The sequence below is a fragment of the Drosophila erecta genome, unplaced genomic scaffold (assembly GCF_003286155.1).
Source record: "Drosophila erecta strain 14021-0224.00,06,07 unplaced genomic scaffold, DereRS2 tig00000021-arrow-pilon, whole genome shotgun sequence".
Classification (NCBI taxonomy): domain Eukaryota; kingdom Metazoa; phylum Arthropoda; class Insecta; order Diptera; family Drosophilidae; genus Drosophila; species Drosophila erecta.
The window spans coordinates 23,718,925-23,739,192 of record NW_020825198.1 but is presented as its reverse complement, the minus strand read 5'-3'; the positions used below and the strand labels follow the sequence as shown (position 1 = coordinate 23,739,192).

Here is a 20,268-nt window from a genome sequence, read left to right as displayed (position 1 = left end):
AGTTATTAAGAAATGACCGACACCCTTGCTAAAGACTTAATTAAAGAATACTTCTGTAATAAGAAAAGTGTTATTTACTTCCCTAATGAAATCGACTTTTAGATATTTCAAAATGCTTATATTCAAATCATAAGTCCCGACAATTTCACTAAAACCATGAAAACCAGTAACAAACTAATATACATTCAAAGAAATCATTCTTAAAGCACATAAAGAACATTTACACCCTGGCATAGAAAAACTAACACTTCAGTTCAAAAAACTTTATTATCACCCCGATTACCAAAAGCTTATCCAAAACATCATAAACGAATGTGAAATCTGTAACATCGCTAAAACCGAACATAGAAACACAAAATTAACTATCGAAACAACCCCAGAAACCTTCAACCCCAGAGACAAATATGTCATGGATTTCTACTTAATAAACAATAAACAATTCCTATCATGTATTGACATTTATTCTAAATACGCCTCCCTGATAGTAGAGACTGGCTTGAAGCTAAAAGAGCTATTTTACGTTTATTTTAAAAGCCGACAAAGACTCCGCTTTCATGTGCATCGCACTTAAACTCTGGTTAGATTCAGAAGGAGTAACCTTAAATATAACAACAAGTAAAAACGGAATTTCTGACATCGAGAGATTTCATAAAACCGTTAATGAAAAATTAAGAATAATATCAAGCGAAAATGAACCCGAAAACCAATTCACAAAATTCGAGAAAATACTTTACGTATACAATCACAAAACACAACACAACTGGTCGAACACCAGCAGACATTTTTATTTTTGCAGGAACCCCTTCCTATAACACACAAGAAAATAATGTGAACAAAATTAACAAAATCAATGAAACTAGACAAGACTTTAGTATAGACACCAATTTCAGAGAATCCCCTCTAGTTAGATCAAAAACGACTAACCCATTCAAAAAGACAGGAAATTTAAGACAAATAGACGAAAAACATTTTGAAGAAACAAATAGAGGTAGAAAAATAATACACTATAAATCTAAGTTTAAAAAGAAATAAAAAATTAATAAAAGTAAATATAATAACGATAATTCCAGGCCTACTTCCGAGCATGTTACTCATATGCCTCCTATCGACAATTAACACACAATACTTAGAAGTAACACCTATCCAGGCCAAAAACGGTTACCTAATCTTTCAAACCGGATCATTAGATTTACCAATAAGCTATGAATATCACTACTTATCTGTTAATTTAACTAAAACCGAAAACACTTATGAAGGACTTATCAAGCAAAATCAAATCTTTGAAACTCTACCACAAATTCAGTATCTAACAAAAAAACTTAACAGAGAAATGAACGGTATAAGAATTGCAAAACGCGGTCTTGCTAATTTTATAGGAACAATGTACAAATACTTATTCGGCACTTGAAATCAAGAAGATAAAGAAGAATTACAACAACAAATAGGTGACATCTCTAAAAATAATGTACAAGTAAGCGAACTCAACCACGTAATAGAAGCCATTAATAAAGGAATTGAATTGACCATTCATCTAAATAGTAACTTTGAAGGAGAACAAATGTTAGCCTTAGTAATTTTCAACCTACAACAATTCACTGAATACATAGAAGACATAGAACTTGGTTTGACAGAACTTGGTTAAGACACGCTTAGGTATCTTTAACCCAAAACTTTTGAAACACGATTCATTAACTCACGTCAATTCTGAAAAAATTCTTAATATCAAAACTTCTGCTTGTCTTAAATCTGATACGAACGAAATTCTGATAATATCTCACATTCCGAGAGAAATAATTAAAACACCAGTTTTTGAAATAATACCATACCCAGACGAAAACAGTAACATACTTACTGAAACAATACATGACAAATATTTTTTACACAATAATCAAACTTACACAGCAAGTTCCCAAAGCTTGGTCATAAATAAATGTATAACAGGCATACTAAACCAACTCTTAACACAATGTAGATACAGTAAAACACATTCTGATTTTGAAATAAAATATGTAGAACCTAATATAATTACAACTTGGAACCTTCCCAAGACTATTTTAAACCAAAATTGTATTAATAGAGAAATTATAATAGAAGGTAACAACATGATAAAAACATTTAATTGTTCCGTTCAATTAGAAGATATATTAATTAGCAACACAGTGTTAGATTACACTTAAACTATCTATGTAAACAATAACGTAACAAAACTTGAACCACTAGAATACATTCACACAAAAGAAATAATCGAACAACACAATCAGACGAATAATATCTTTCAAATAATAACACTTACAGCATTATTCATACTAGTTATAATTGTTGCATTGTACTTTATTTTTAAATATAAAACAATACGCCAAAAATTAATTGTAAAATTCAAAAATCAAACCCCAGAAAACGAAACTATTATACACACTGAAACAGAAAACGTTGTACCCCAAGTAAATACACCTGTATTGATTGTACCCTAAAATAAGCGCCTGAGAACAGGCTTTTTTCTTAAGGATGGGGAAGTAACATATCCATTATTACACCCACAACTCCCCATAAGATAATTATAAGCAACATACACTAGTATAAGCTCATATACACACATTAATGTATAAACACAAAATATCTAAGTCTAAGCACAAAATGTAATCAAAGAACGAGAGCCCTTCGATTAACCTTGGACACAGCGTCATGTTCCAAAGCCACTCTTTCTCACAGATCGCAAATCATAAACATAGACACTTGTCGCCTTATCATAAACATAGACACTTGTCGCCTTATCATAAACATAGACGCTTGCCGCCTTGAAACACAGACTCTCGTCCCCTAATCATTTGCATTCGACCACTTGGCGAGCCAACTGAAATAATAAACTTTCGCGATCGGCGCCTACGCCTACGCACTTGTCCCAGGATTCTCCAATTACCCCTATTCTTCAGAAGACTCTCTTCTAACAGGAAAATAGAGGTTTACAACCCAACTCTCTTAAACTTCGCTCTTTGGCTTCCCCAAATTGCCTATAAAACAGCAAGCATGCCTCCATGCAGCAGTTCAGTACTGAGTACGTTATCAACCGCGATAACACCGCTTAAGCCAATTTAAGTTTCCAATTTCGTGATAATCAAATGGCTCTAGTTCTTTCCATAAATGGAATTAATAAAAAGGTTTAATAAAATATAAAACTCAATCGTGTGTTTTTTTTATCAAACCCTCGGTCTGAATTCGTAAATATATATAAGTTAACAAGTTGTTAAGTTGTTACTCCTTTGCTTGAAAGAATTGTGCAACAATGTATTTCAAGGAAAGACAATGTATTTCAAGAGTTCAAAATCCTAAATCAGCAATATTATAAACATTAAAATAATTGGTAAAGAATAAAATAAATCTTCCCCGTCTTCAATTCCTAACTAAAGCTTGTTCCGCGATTGTTGTTGTAGTGCTGCGGTTATATTTTGCAACTTTAATGAGGAGAATTAATGATCATTAAGGAAGATAAGAATATGCGTAGGAACGATGAATACTAATTAACCAGTCCTTGTAGGAAAAATAGTAACGAAGGCAACTATGAGACCCAAACAAATCCATACATGTAAATCCTTTTACTAATTAATATTATAATAAAATCAACACCGTAATTAATTTTTAATGTTATTAATTAATGAGTAATTATTGATAATTAATTAAACAAATCAAACGAAATCATGCCCTGCAACTGAAATTTTGTTTACCTTTTGGCTTTTTGAAGTTTAGGGAATAAATAACTATGTATTTCATAGCTTGTACCACACAATTATGAGTGATTTTATGAATTTCGTTCGCGACCTGGGGATTTGAATTATTTGATCGGCTACAATTTGGGGTCTTTGTTAATAATTAAAGGTTAAAGGCATTGGTAGGGTGCGTCTGGTGAGTCAAACATAATCTAAGACGCCACAAAAATAATCCTGATGTTCCACATAGTTCTTTCTCGCTTTTATTTTAGTTTTTTTGGTTTGAGTATTTGCTCTGATTTGCTTTTTTTAGGGCAAATAGCTTTTGTATTTTCGCCATGATCGGATGGCTTATTAGTTTCAGACAGGGACTCCATAAATATTCTTACTTTAATGTCAGAAGCAGTCACAGCAATAACGCCCAAGGACCCAAATCTAAAATACTGTTGTGATGCTTGCCTACGGGTTGCGAACGAGATGAAATCGTTTCTGCGCCAAGCTAAAGGTGGCTTGAAAGGACTATTCAGTAGTTTTGGGAACACCAAAGCGCAAAAAAACCGCTGGTGATAGGCCGCACCGCAGTCTCCGGCAAGTGGTTAACAGGATTCCACAGCTGATTAGTTGTCGGTCGGAGCAATCCGATCAAACCGTTGTGGAGGGAGTACAATTTGGGGCTGCTAGAGTTTCCGCTTTGTCTAGACTGGTTTCTCAACCAGCTGTCCTGATTAGTTTACTACCAAAATGGAATATTGAGTCCGGACTACCAAGTTCAAGTTCCGGACTACCAAGTGCAAGTTGGGCCTTCAGAGACACTGCAGATGCCAAAACCCCCACGGTGGTTCCTCTGAAGAAGCAAATTTTCGTTTCTCGGCTTTCCCCTGATCAAACATCATCTGAAGTTTTGTCTTATATACAATACAAAACCAAAGCCGACAACATAAAAGTGGAACAATTTTATTTTTCTTACGCTAGGGACATTTCATCTTTCAAGATAACTGTCCCTAATGAGCTGCTTTCGATTATATGTTCTGGTTATATTTGGCCGGATAGTGAAAGAGTTTGAAGCTAAGATCCAAAATAGGAATAGAAGGGCCCGTGGATATTAAACTACCCTCACGTGGCCAGACCGTCTCTTCAACTTCTTCCACCTCATCTTCCTCTTCTTTTTCAAAAACTAACATCTAGTCTTACTATCACCTATCAAAATGCAAGAGGTTCGCGTAGCAAGTTAACTATACTGTATTCTGATAGCCTTTCCTTTGCATCCCATATCACAGTGTTCACAGAGACTTGGTTATAGCCAGAGATACTTAACTCTGAAGTTTTCCAAGGTATGTTAGGTCTACACTCACGTCAACAGAGGTATTTTTTGATGAGTCTCGTAATGTAGAATTCATATGCGTAAAGCTGTCTGTCGGGAGCAGAACTAGCGATCTATTTAATTTCTCTAAAACATTTATACTTTTGCCAATTTAAACTTTAACGTAAATCACATTTTCGAATAATCTTTCTTGCCCACTGTAATCGGTCACTTCTTGCACATATTAGCTTTCAATTATCTCACTATTTTATTATCGCTTTCTTCTTTAACGAGCTTTTGCGCATGCTCAGCTTCTTACGCTTTTGCTTTGGACTCTTCAAGTCAGTCGTAAGTCGTTCTTCGTTTGTTCTAATCTGTCTTTCGCGACACTTACATTCTAAGCGCACTTAACTAATGCTGTATGTATAATAAACAAAATCGTTAATAAATTAAATAAGAATTATACAATATCGTTTGTACTAATTTGATATTAATTATTAAAAAGGGCTGTCAAACCAGTCAGTCCTCGTAACACTGTCATTTTCCGATAGCTCTAATTATATTACGTGCTCTATCTAAATCACTTGTCCGCTATTCAATCCATCTCAAATAAGCTGTCCGATAGGGACCAATCGTTAGTTCTAGGTGATTTTTATATACATGGCACTGCGTGCCACAGAAGAAAAATCGAATATTCTTCTTCACACAATAATTTAATATCTGGCTTTAATTGGTTCGAACTTTACTCCAGCATCATAATGGCGGATGCCAAAAATATTTGGCATACCGCAATCAAATCATTTTATGACTCTTTTGTTCCGATGTACTATCCGTCTATCTCCAACAAACCATCTTGGTTTAATAAAGAGTTGACACACCTAAGAAATGTAAAGCCTAGACTTTATTAAAAATTTAAAGATTCCGGTTTTCAGTCTATATTTTCTAAATATTTAAATGCTCGGTTAAATTTTAGCGTGCTTAATGCTCAGATTTTTCAAACAACATGTTTCACGTTATCAAAATCGAATTTAATATTTTGTCCCACTCTAAATGAAAGCTCACTCCTATACGATCTTCAGCGTGTTAAGCCTGTGTTTGCCAGGTCCCGACGGAATTCCTGGAATTATCCCTGGAGTGATCACAGTTCCCCCATATATGGAAAAAGTCATTTGTGATCATAAATCATAAAAAAAGTAACAAATTGGATGCAAGCAATTATAGAGGAATCTCTAAAATGTCGGCTATCCCTAAGCTTTTTGAAGTTGTTATCACTCCTCATTAGCACCTTTGTAGGATGATTATATCACCGTGTCAGCACGGTTTTATGAAACGCAGATCTCAACCACTATTAACCTGCAATATAAGGACATCTCTGCATTCGGACTTACAATTTGATCTAGATAGCTTTCAAATATGGTGTCGGGATAACGTACTAAACTTAAATGGCTCGTGTCAACCCAAGAGAGAATAACACGGGTTATTGATCTTGGTTAATGACCATATTTCTTTTATTTTCAATATAAAATGCTTGGTTTTATGCTTGGTTTTATAAGAAGGTAGTCAAGGGAATTTAATGTTCCGTACATGACCAAAACCTTATTCATTTCGCTTCTCCGTCCAATTCTTGTGTATCGGACTCCGCAATACGACGTTCACTCGGACCGCATTGAATCGTTACAAAAAAAACTTTTTACTGTTTGCCTTAAAATTGGGATGTAATCCTTATATTATATCCTTATTCCATTAGATTAATGTTAATTAGTTTACCTCATTTACCTAGCTATCCGCAGAACAATACTTGGAACAGTCTTTATTTGTAATCTGATTTGTGGTGATGTTAATAGTCTTGACTTGGTTAGTCGACTAAACTTCTGTTCCAAGCAGATTCACTATAAGCTAATTGTGAATTGTAGATCTAACTGTGAGTTGCACGACCCCTACAGAGTATTATGTTCTGACTATAATCCTATTATGTATGTTGCCCTAAGGCGCCTGCAAAACATTTGGATGGCTGGGCTAATGCAGCCGTGATGCCTTCCGAGATAGCTGCCTATTGCTGCCTAAAAATCTGTTGGCGTTCAGTCGGATCTAAGGACTGTTATATATTATTATATGTTGTTTGAATTAGGAATTGTGGTTTTGGGATTGATTAGGACCAAGTTACCATGTTCGGTGACGCTATCAGAACTTTGATTTTGACCGTTGGCTTTGTAGGTCCGTTGATAAATTTTCGTTGGATGGTAAGAAGAGGGAGCTAGAACTGACAGGACAGATTTCATTTTTTTCCAATTTTTTTCGCCTTGAAAGTTCAGTAAACTGTGGTACGAATTTGTCTAGGATAATTAATAGTTCCAGAGTAGATATGACAAGTATTTTCCAAGATTTTGAATAAGGCTGTGTGCTAGGGGCATTTCTAATAAGCCTATGATTTTAACCGACTTATACTAACATCTCAAAAGATATTTAGTTCTCCGACTATCAGCTAGTTGAAGTGCGAACGAGAAATTTTAACCTTTTCTGTAATTTCGGTAGAACTTGGAAAAAAATAATAAAATGAAAAAACCTTAAAAATTTTTAAAAAGTGTGGGCGTGAGAGTTTTTGTGGGCGTTAGAGTGGGCGTGGACAAAAGTTTTTTGGCAAATCTATAGAAATTTACAAGATATATTAATATATATTTCAAAAGTGTGACCGGTTTTTAAAAAACTTTCGCTGCGTCTATAGTTTCTGAGATCTCGACGTTCACACAGACGTCGGACAGACAGACGGACGGACATACGGACATGGCCATATATATATTTTATATGGTCGGAAACGCATCCTTCTGCCTGTTACATACAGATACTCTTCGAGTATCTGGTATAAAAATAAAGTTGTCTGGCACCAAAGTAGTTAAAAGAAATAAGATCAAACGCAGCGATACCTTGACCAGGGTCTATTATAGTAAATTGGGGTTCAGAAAACTCTTGGTGTGGTTTTGTTACATGGTAAAGGTTTTTTCAATTTCGGTCGAATGACTCTTTCTTGGATCTTCGAGCGACGGTGTGTGATCAGCTTTATTTGCGAGCTGACGATTTTTATTCCGCTATGGCTCTTGATTCGTGTTCTGAGTGGATATCAAAGTTACTGCTACCAAACTTTTCGTCGCAATTTTCATACGGCTTATGTTGATTAGCCAAAAGAGGCTATAAAATTACTTATTACCATGCCAAATCTACTATGATAGTTGTGTAGTGAGGTGATAGATAAAATACAACAACTTATAAGTCTGTATCTCGAGTTAAATTCTAAATTTTAAATCGCCTTCCCAGAGCCGTCTATAGCACCGGCTATAAGAGAAACACAATATTCCAATTGCAACAACAAGCCACCGAGCCCGCCCCATGTTGACTCCTTAGCCTGAAACTCGACACAATGACTACATGAGCGACATAACAATAATAAAAGGCATATCATTGGTTTGGCGCCTTCTTTTGACCAATTTGATATTCTACCTAGCAAGCAATTTCTTCATATTGGCAAGTTTACGGTAGCTAGTTTACGGTACGAAAGCCCCAAAGGAGGCATTGTCTACATTTGTCGTGGATAAGCTGAAAATTTTGGTGGACATTATTACTTGCAATCACTAGCTTTGACGTCTCCTCTGGCCTTCTTTTGGATCAAACCTCTCTTTTTTCGGATTACCGCTTCCAACAACAATTTCAACGATCAGCAGTCGCCTATCATTCGTCGTATTCCCGATTCAGATATCATTACAGCTGCATGCTCCCAAAGCATGCCTCTTCAAACATCGTTCTTACAAAATAAAAAACGTCCTACTTGCGCTACTCTTTGACTTCACATACATCGTCTACAACTACGCTTGATTCAATCTAATTGCGCTGCCAGCTGCTCAAACCACCAATTCGCACTTTGGACACACTTCACTTTCTTATGAGCTTCCGCCCCGTAATGTGTTTCAATTTCTTATCTCGAACTAGCAACTACAACTTTACCACCCAATGCAGCTAACAAGATAACTGAAATTACTAGTATTAATAATATTTTCAAAACATACATGGTATGAGAACTAAAACACAATCATAACAGCGATGTTATGATATTGGTTGACACCTGGATTACCAATAACTTTTTAAGTTGGCTGAATTTTTGTTGATCTGAATCTGTTTCAATTTTTCCGTAAGGATAAAGGACTTCAGCAAAATGCATTGCGCGAATGGGGGTGGTGTTCTTGTTGCTGTTCGCCGTACATGTCAATAAGCGGTGACTGTATGTGGCACGGATGGGAAACTATTTATTGTGGCTTCTTATATATCCCATGAAAGCGACACTGCTCTTTATCAGGCCGACATAAATAACATCTCTTATATTAATGCCAACTTGGTTGATTAAATTACGGTTGTTTTCAATTTTTCGCGCAAGTTACTTGATTTATTTGTTTGAAGTCTTAAAACAAACAAAAGTCTTAAACAGAAATCGAAGTGCAGGACATCGGCTTACCAACAGCGAAGAAGCTGAAATGCGGTAGGAGCCAGGTCAAACGGGAAATAATAGAAATAAATAGACCTGGGACCCTGACAATGCGGAATTAATGGTACCGCGCTGGACCTCGGAGTCGTCCTTTGGACGAGCACAAAGAGAACACACCGTGAACTAGCGGGACATTGTTGGATCTTGGACCCGAGCGGGCCACTAAGGGAAATACCGGGATCGCCGTGACCTATAAAGGTACGGCGCAAGCGCAGCTCGGGACCAATTAGTAAAAACGCGCATCCGTCAGTAAGGAATCAGTCCGTGAGAACGCGCCGAGTGATAAGTCAGGAGCGGAAGTATAAGGGAGCTCGAAAACTTGCAGCGCTGCCCAAAATATTCAAGCTCACGTCGTTTCCAATAATCTTTATTAGAGCGAGCAATTCTAGGCAAGCTTCTTTAATTTCCTGTGGGTTACAATGTTTATGTTATGATCTTATCGTGTTACAACTCTCTAACTTTTAGTACGTTCCCTACTCGTGGCAAATCAGAAAGAAAGCTAGATTCACCGTGGGCTTACCTTTCCAGAAACTATCGTGGGTTCTCTGATATCGATCAGAGGTATCGGTTTACTATCGATTGGTCTGCCCTAGTGTAAGAAACGCTTGGCCGAACTAGTTCTTAGAATCTATCGTAACACTCCCCACTGGTACATTCCGGCTGGATTCTACCCACCTTGCCTCGATAGAGAGAACTGCAAGCTTTGTGGCGGGTCTCACAAATATTCCAGAGATAGTCTTAACGGTAGCGCTCCCTAATTTACCATCGCTGCTAATCTTCACATCCAGTATACGTCCTTTTGGCCAGCTGGATCTCGGGTTGTGTTTGGTCGCATATGTACCCTCCTCTAGCGGTTTGTTGTTGTGGTACCATTTACCACGTTTCGTGATGACCAGAACATGTCTGCAAGCTGCTGCTATGCCATCCAGATTCGTTTAAGCAGCATTTCTTCAGTAGTAGGTCCCATGGCCGTCCTACTACCACTGGAGCTACCAAGCAGGAAGTGGTTCGGCGTTAGGGCCTCCTCGTTCTCGTTTTCTAGAGGGATGTAGGTCAGCGGCCGCGAGTTAAAAATCATCTCTACCTCTATGAGTGCTCCACGAAGAAGTTCATTCGAGGGTCGTGCGCTTGTTAGAAGGGAATTCAGACCTGCTTTCACCGAACGCACTAAGCGTTCACAAGACCCACCCATGTGGGGCGATGCAGGAGGGATGAATTTCCATTTCATCCCAGGACCGGTGAATTCCCTAGTCAGTTGGTCCTTGTCTAGCGCTTCAAGATGTCCTTGTAGCTCGGTACTAGCCCCTTGGAAGTTAGTTCCGTTGTCGCTCCAAAGCTGAACTGGACTGCCGCGCCGGGCTATGAAGTTACGAATTGCTAAAATACAAGAGTCTGTGGTTAAGGAATACGTTACCTCCAAGTGTATTGCTCTTGTAGAAAGACACGTAAACAATACGCCATATCTTTTTTCCGAGCTTCGTCTGACTGCTACCAGAAGAGGTCCAAAGTAATCCACTTCTGTGTAGCTAAAGGGACGATGGAATGCAGGCAGCCTTGGATATGGGAGTTCGGCCATCCGTGGTGGCCTAGGAGCTGCCCGTCGATTTTTGCATATTTGGCAGGCCCGACGCACTCTAGCCACTGTCGGCCTTAGCTTGATTATCCAAAACCTCTGTCGCAGTTCGTTGATCAAAGTGTCGTGATTGGCGTGCAGAAGTTTTCTGTGAAGTTCCGCAATTATCAGCTGCGTAATACGGCTTTCACTAGGTAGTACCACTCGATCCTGACCGCTGCCCATCTTAACACGTTCTTGAATCCGTAGTACGCCATATTCGTCGATGTACGGTGCCAGTTTGTACAGCGAGCTCTTCCTTGTCAAGGGTCGTCCCTTGAGCAGCAGTGCTATCTCGTCTTGGTAAGTGCTCCGCCTGTGCGTCCGACCACAGAGTGCTCTCCGCATTTAAAATATCCTCTTGGGTGATCAAATCTTCGGCTTCCATCTGGGTTAGGTCCTTTCTTTTCCAGTATCGTAGGCTCCAGATCACTCTAGCCATACTCCGCAGGATCCTCATCCAGGTGGAAAAGCGTGTTGGGTCAATGAGCGGGGTGCGACTCAAGATCGTATCGCTAGCGCAGACTCCAACAAATTGCGCTTTTAACTCAGAATCAGCAGGAACTTCCGGCCACGCAGCCAGCGGCTTCTGTCGGTGAAGTCGGGTACGCGTGTCCACTTAGTCGCTTCGTCCGCCACATTTTGGGACGTCGGAACCCAGCGCCAGTCTTCCAGACTAGTGACCTCGAGGATTTGAAATACCCGAAACGCAACAAATCGTTTGTATTTCCTCTGGTCCGAGCGTATCCAGCTTAACACCGTTCTCGAGTCGGCCCAGAATGTCCGCTTGCTAAGTTTCGTGGTCAGTGACAGCTCCATTGAGTCCACTAATCTGGCTCCCAGAGTTGCTCCCATCAATTCCAGGCGTGGAATAGATATCTGATTCAGTGGTGCTACCCAGTAATCAGCATTGTATGCCGGAGCCACTGCTGAAACGTAGGTAGCACACAACTGCAAACGCGTTTTCACCGGCGTCTACGAAGGTGTGCATTTCGACCTGATACTCCGACATCGCCTTGGGCATATAGCAACCGGGGATAGACATTTTCTCAACGTCAGGGATGTGTTGAAGCCAGCGTTTCCATTTAATCCATTCTCCCTCACAAATGGGATTGTCCCACTGGCATTCCGATCGCCAAATTTTCTGGAACACTATTTTAACGTACATCACGTAGAATGATAGGAGTCCTAGCGGATCATAGATTGACATCATCATGCTTAGGAACTCTCGTTTAGTAGGGCGACGCTTTCCTTGGAGTATTTTCTCTGTTTATATCGAGGGGATACACGGTATCTAATCATGTCGTCAATCGTATCCCACCACATTCCGAGCACTTTCTCTGTGTGCTTATCGTCGCCATCATCCAGTGATATCGTTGTAGATTTCTCCTCTCTCAGTGCCTTCAGGACCGTACGGGAGTTAGAAACCCAGTTGTGTATCTGGAATCCTGCTTTCGAGTGTATGTGGTGGACCGTCTTGGCCAGGTTAATTGCTTCTTCTTCTGTGTCAACGCTATCCAACATGTCATCTACATAGTGGTTTTCCAGTATGCATTTTACTGCTCTTGGGTATTGTTTCTCGAATTCTTTGGCATTTTTGTTTTTCACAAATTCCGCGAAGCTTGGGGAGCAGCTAGCTCAAAGGTCATTACTTGCAAGACGTAGTTCTCCCGAGTTTGCGTGCCAGGATCTATGAATACAAATCGTTGATAATTTTGGTCCTCAACGCTTATTCTGACCTGGTGAAACATTTCTGCAATATCACCTCCAATTGCTATACGCTTTTCCCTGAATCTGCGTAGAATGGGTACCAAGTGTGCCAACTGATCTGGTCCTTTCAGCAGCATCGTGTTAAGGCAGACACCGTTAGATTTCGCTGCTGCGTCCCACACAATGAGAAGCTCTCCCGGATTGTTGACATTGGCCACCGGAAATATTGGTAGGTACCAAATAGGTAGGTAGGTAGGAAATATTGGTAGGTACTCTCGACTGCTTATTGTGGTGTGATTGCTTCCTTTCCGAACGTTCTTGTCTAGTTGTCATCGCATTTCATTGGCCAGATCCGGCAGACCCTGATTTGAGGGAATTGTTTCATTTGCTTCAACAGCAAGTCAATGATTATTTCAGGCCTTCCAAAAACGCATTTCCAAAGTAGACAATATTTGCGGAAGGCAGTCTGCATGCTGCATAAGGCTCCTAACCGCTAACTTCGCTGGTCCCTCTAGCGCGTGGCGTAGGCGCACACAGCTCGGTTGACTGATCGTATGTGGCCAAGAACATGGGCCAGTCCTCAGGTTTCCCGGAAAACTTTACTAGTTCAGCCACATTGGTTTTCCGCGCTGCCAGCTGCTCCGCTGATATTCTTTCTGCTGAACGGCCTGACCTGGCGGTAGAATCACGCTCCCCACTGGTGCTCAACATCCATGGATACAGCGAAGACTTCTACGCGTATATCCTGTGGGGTGATACCAGTCGCTAGGGGCTTCTGTGCCGCTTGTGTACTGCATGACTCAGGAATCTTTTCTTCCCAACTGAAATCAACCTGCTCTGCTCCAGTCCTCGACAGAAGCTTCTTCCGTCTCTGTAGCCCTTGCTGTCTCAGATGTAAAATGTTATCTTCTTCTTCCAACAACCTAAGCTCCGACTGCAGGCGCAGTGCTTCCATTGTTGAGGCGTTTGCTCCATCCGCTTCTACATCAAAACTTCCTGATTTACGACATTTACGTTCTTGCATGGAAGGAAGGATGGAAGGATTCCTTTATGATTCCTCTATATAAAAAATGTAACTGTCTAAATATGTGTTTAGACATAAGTAGGCAAGCTATAAATATGTTCTATTTATGGGCTGCAATAAACATGTCACTAGAAAGCATAAGTGGCAACTACAGATAAGTACGATTGCAGCGGCCTATTGCCGAAGTGTCAAGAGATATGACCACGCGGGAGGTGATTAGCGCGGTCATAGGCCTCAAACATAGATTTAAAATTAAAACTCAGCTGCATTTACAAACGCAGACTGTGGCGTCTTACAAGCGCTGCATTATATAATTAGATGATAAGAACCTATGTAAGAATGAATAAAAGGCGAAGCCCTGGCAGTAGCGAGTCAGTTAGATTCAAACACCCGAATTGAACTCATTAAGTGTACGCATTAGTTTATAGTGTGAACAGTAACAAATTGCCGGCTATCCCTAAACTTTTTAAAAATGTTATAACTCCTCATTTGCAGTACCGTCTCAGCACGGTTTTATGAAACGCAGTTTATTAACCACTAAGCTTTTAGTGCTAATTTACTTTGTAATACAAGGCTTCAAAAATCGTTTTCAAACAGATCTCATTTACACTGACATTAGTAAAAGATTTGACTTTGTTAATCATTCACTTTTGGTTAGGAAACTTGCTTTATTAGGTTTCCCTGTTGATTTTTTGAATTGGATTTTAAGTTATCTAAATGGCAGGACGCAACAGGTCCTCTTTAAAAATGTCTTTTACTTCTATTCTCCGAGTCACATCCGGCGACATCCACAAGGAAGCAACCTTGCTCCGCTCTTTTTAACCTTACTTATTAACGATGTTCCCTTAGCAATAAAACAGTCGCGAGTACTTATGTACGCAGATCTCGATCATGATCCTTTCATGACCAAAACCTTATTCGTTTCGCTAGTCCGTCCAATTCTTGAGTATGGATCACCTGGTTAAAGTCCCCAATATGGAGTTCAGTAGGATCGCATTGGGATAGAAACCTTATATGACCTGCTTTTTCCAATAAACTAATGTTAATTAGCTTACCTTCCCTAACCAACCTTCGAACGAAGCTTGCAGCAGTGTTTATATGAAGTCTTATTTGTGGTGACGTGGATAGTCCCGACTTGGTTGGTTAACTAAACTTTTTTATTTCAATTAAACAAGCACACATCATTAAAACGTTGTTAATAAAATAAGTATTTTATAAAAAAATGCTTCAGCCAAAACTTATTTTTATTAAAATACTAAAAATTGTTGAATTCTCTATGGCAAATAAAAATGAAAAAAGAAAGAAAGATATTTGCAGCCCTAGCCTATAACGAACTGTGTTTCCACATTCTGCTCACTACGAGTTCCAACTAGGCATGTTCGTCTCACCATATTAATGTTTTGTGTGATTTCCCGACCAAGAAGGTTTCAGATTATTTCGGTAGTTTTATTTAAGCGATATCCGGGCTCCCGATATGAATTCCGCAGGTCCCTGTCCCCGGTTACCTCGTCTCCCCCATAGCACGGATCCTGCCGGCCTGGATGTGTTATGTGTGTAGGTACTACTGTTCTGCTGTCACAGGACACTAGCCAAGGACTCCACAATCCCTTTCTCACCATGGCATTTCCTTATCATCTCCTCCGGTAGCATCCTCCCCGTGTGGATCTTAACGTGGAAGTCTCAGCCTGGTAGACTTCCTCTTCGTTCAGCTTTTCACATTTTTTTTTCTCTTTCACTTCTGATTCTGTTTTTTTCTAGCTGCCTTGTGTTACGCGAGTTCTAACTAACTGGTCTTGGGTGTGTTCTAATTGCGTGTTATTTTCGCGCTCGGTCCGTGTTTAAGGTTTAGCGCCGTTCCGTTCATTTAAAAAGCGTCCTTTTTGCGCTCGTCAAAAATTCCTCCTTGTCCTTGGCCGGCGTGAGTCTGAGATTCTGTGCTGTACAGTTAATTCCAGGCTCTCCACTTTGCTGGGATCCAAGGCCATTGCTTACTGTTTGGCCTCCTTGCCCTTGACTCCTCCAGCGTTCCAGCCTCCTTTGCTGTTGCTAGCCGCTCATCTGCACCTAGACTTTAAGACTTTTCACAACACAAATTATATATATAATATATAATTATATATGTAATTATATATTTGAAAGAAAATAATTATAAGAACTACGAAACTGTGAAACCGACATTAAAGAAGGTTAAAAATCGGTAAGGTATTCCGAGTATTGCTTTGGCAGCTATATAATAGGTTGGGAAATATCTCCCTTCCGCTTTTTTGCTCTTTATTCAATGCTTTATAAAAAGTGTTACAGTGATCGGATTTAGTTCAAATATGCGCCGTTTTGTTCGATAATCTGTTTCCATCTAGATGGCAACTTCATAATACCTCCCTCGTAGAAGCCCCCCTCCTTATTTGCGAAGAACTCGGACAGCCACTTTTCACAAGCCTCTTTTGAGTTCAACTTTACACCACCAAGGGCATTCGCCATGGACAGGAACAGGTGGTAATCACTTGGCGCTATGTCCGGGCTATATGGTGGATGCGATAAAACCTCCCATCCGAGCTCCCTTAGCTTCTGACGAGTCATCAACGAAGTGTGTGGTCTGGCGTTGTCCTGGTGGAACACTACACCCTTCCTGTTGGCCAATTCTGGACGCTTCTGGTCGATCGCCTGCTTCAAGCGGTCCAGTTGTTCGCAGTAGATGGTAGAATTAAGCGTCTGGCCATATGGGAGCAGCTCATAGTGGATGATTCCCTTCCAATCCCACCAAACACACAGCAAAACCTTCCTGGCCGTCAATCACGGCTTGGCCACTGTTTGGGACGTTTCACCGGCCTTCGACCACGACCGTTTTCGCTTGATATTGTCGTATGTGATCCATTTTTCGTCGCCAGTCACCATCCGCTTCAAAAATGGGTCGAGTTCGTTCCGTTTCAGCAGCATATCGCAGGCGTTGATTCGGTCCAGAAGGTTTTTTTGCGTCAAATCATGCGGCACCCAAACATCAAGCTTTTTTTTTGAATCCAGCCTTCTGCAGATGGTTTAAAATGGTTTGGTGACTAACTCCCATCTCCTGGGCGATGTCACGAGATGCCACATGCCGGTCTAACTCGATGTATGATTTGATCGGTATTTGTCGTCACAGGTCTTCCGCCGGCTGGCTTATCCATGGTGTCGTTTTCACCGGCTCTGAATCGTCGAAACCATTCCTCCGCGGTTCGAAGTGATAGAGTACCATCCCCCAAAACACCATTAATCTCACGGAACGTTTCTCTGGCGGATTTGCCTTTAACGAAGGAAAACTTTAAAATAGCGCGAATTTCGGCGTTAGTGAACTCCATGTTTACACGTCTATAACTGTTGAACGCAATATTCAAATATCATGCATAGCGTCGTTTTGTAGGTTATGTCAAGACCTTTCAAATTATGTATAGTATTGCCAGATACGAGCTCTGTAGCGCTTTGTACATAGCCGCGAAATTCAAAAGAGGCGGAAGGGAGATATTTGCCAAACTAATATAATCATCATATTCTGATTAAATTGAAACCAAAAATATTTTGTATTAATTTGCTAATTGATTAATTAAAACTTAAATTATATACTGTCAAAAAGTGATGTATTAGAAAACTTTATGATCAAAAAGAGCAAAGGTACATTCCTTTTAAAAATTTTTGATGTTCGTGGCAAGCTTAATTCGCCTATTAATCCTGATCAATAATATATAAATACCCTATAGGGTCTGATATGCTTCCTTCTACGTATTAGATATATACTTTTCAACGATTATAGTACCGGGTACTAAAAAAGTAAAAATTGTATGACATTACGCATCATCATATTCTAATGTCTTTAATTAAACAAAGTGATTTACTTTCCCAACTAGGGCTTTGTCAATGCAGACATTGATTTTTCTTCACTTCACGTAATATCGGAGGTTCGCCTGCCGAATGATGTTTTGCCTCTCAACTATGAAGTCCTCATTGAACCCCATATAGATAACCAGAGCTTTGAGGGTTCAGTAAAAATTCACTTAAGGTGGATTGAAGACGCAAAAAAGGTGAATTTCCATGCACATGACAGTTTATTGATCGACGACAGACAAATCAAATTAAATAGAATAAATATGGAAGATGGGTAAGTTAAATTATTAACTAAATATATTTTTGGTTTATATGTGTTTTGAATATCTTTTGCAGCACTTTGGGCGAAAATATTATAATTTTAAGGGGCATCCGACTGCCTCGTAAGCCTGTATTTGTTTTATACCTAAAAGACAAAATCAAAAAGGAATCTGAATGTCTTTTAGAAATTTATTTTAAAGGAAATATTTCAGAAAATGAGGAAGGCCTCTTTAGAAGCTATTACACCAATTCTGTCAACGACGGCAGAGATACATATTTAGCTACAAACCTAAAACCAAACAATGCACGTCGATTATTTCCATGCTTTGATGAACCTGGAATAAAGGTAGTATGCGCTTAGTGCATTTATTTCTTTTATTTAATTAACATACTTTCTCTTCACACTCAGGTCCCATTTAATGTGTCAATTGCGAGACCTAAAGGATATATTGCACTCTTTAATACGCCTCTGCATACTTCAATAAATTAGTAAGTAATTTGTGTAGTTGTACTTTTCCATGGCTTACTCTTCCACTCATGAATTTGTTTTATTATGTTTTATATACAAATCTGAACTTACATTTTTTTTTTAAAGTGTGGGCGTGACAGTTTTTGGTGGTTGTAAACTTTGGAGTGGGCGTGGCAAAACGTTTTTGGCAAACTTATAGAAATTTACAAGATATATGAAAAAGTAAAACAAAATCACAACTTTTTATAAACGTGTGGACGTGACAGTTTTGGGCGGCTTGTGGTCATTGGGGTGGGCGTGGCAAACAGTTTTTTGACAAATCTATAAAAACTTACAAGATATATAAGAAAAGGGATAAAAACCAGTTGTGGGTGGTTTGTGGGCGTTGGAATGGGCGTGGCAACATTTGGAAAAAAACCTGTCTCTATGTCTATGTCTCTGAAAGCTGCATGCTTAATCTCCGGCGGCTGCTCTGCTCCCAGCAACAAATTGTCGTCTGCAGACCAAGTATCTCCCAGCCGGCGCGGCTGTCGAATGCGTCGTCGAGTTAGTGGGTAAGGCGGGGGGGGCGAAGTCAGCGTTCTTACGGAATGTACTTAGGATTGGTTGACCGTCAAGTGGCGCAACGGCAGTGCGCGTGTAAGGCGGCGGTCGGATAGGGGAGGGGGGAAGATACTTGGAGAGGGTTAATAACTTGTATGTTTTTGATTATGTACTATTATGTACATATATATTTAGCTATTACTATTTCTATTTCTATGCTGTATTTGAATAACTATCATGTTAAGGCATCACAAAATTTGAGTACATGGTGGGAATCGATCAAAAATAATATAGACTTTAAAACTCAAACATAAACTTGTAAAATTAAGGGCATATTTTATCAAATGTACAATACGTGAGAGACCCTGGAGCAAGCTCTAAGCCAGCTCAAAAAATCGTATGCAAAAAAAGCGTATGGCGTTTCCCATCTTGTTATTCTAATAATGAAATCATTTCTTAAAAGTATGGGCGTGGACCAATTTTTTTCCAAAACAAGAGAGAACGCCATAGTCGATTTCCTCGACTATCGGCGACCCGTTACTCTTCTAGTGGTAATGCTATGAAAAATATTAAAAATAATTTAAACATTTATCAAAAGTGTGGTCGTAACAGTTTGGGTGGGTGTGACCAATATGTTTTAGGCATATCAATGAATTGGCAAGACAAATTTTCCTATTCTTGATCAAGATCACAGCTGAGTCGATCTATTCAGTGAAAGTTAGAAAGTTATGATTCGGCATGCAGAATGTAGCCCACAAACCGAAAAAAACTGTCATGCCCACTATTTTGAAAAATCTTGTTCTTTAAAAGGTATGCAAGGTTTGCTTAAAATCCTGTTACAGTTCACGATCGCTGGATCGCATTCTTAATGCCAGTCAAGATGCCACCGGTCCTGTTTTTTCCGCGTGGTCAAGGTGACGCTCCATACTACTGGGATTCTAATTAATGCGTACGCGTTCGTAGTCGACAGTTATTTGGAGCGTTATTTGGAGTCAGGGGACAACCGCAAGGCCTGCAATTCCTAGAAGTTAACTGCAGGCTATAAAGCCCAATCATAAAATTTAATCTACGAATCTCGGGTGCCGGCATGACAAGCTAATAGACTGTGGTTGAGTATGGCTAAAGTGATCGGGTGCCCACGATTCTGGAAAAGAGCGTCTCACACACCTGTTGGGCAGCTCCAGCAGTAGTAAGCCGGCAGTGGACCCTTTATTATTATTATATCAATGTATTATATGAATCAGATAAAAGTAAAAATATATTGGCAG

At 39.6% G+C, this 20,268-nt stretch overlaps 1 protein-coding gene across 1 annotated transcript in view; it reads left to right on the top strand.

Moving 5' to 3' along the window:
* LOC26526554 (aminopeptidase N) overlaps positions 1-20,268 on the top strand; it is a 154,004-nt gene that overhangs the window by 22,993 nt on the left and 110,743 nt on the right. Inside the window, exons 3-5 of the mRNA XM_026976730.1 lie at positions 17,751-18,001; positions 18,064-18,334; positions 18,398-18,477. Of these exons, the coding sequence (XP_026832531.1) occupies positions 17,751-18,001; positions 18,064-18,334; positions 18,398-18,477 (602 nt within the window). The remainder of the gene's footprint in view (positions 1-17,750; positions 18,002-18,063; positions 18,335-18,397; positions 18,478-20,268) is intronic.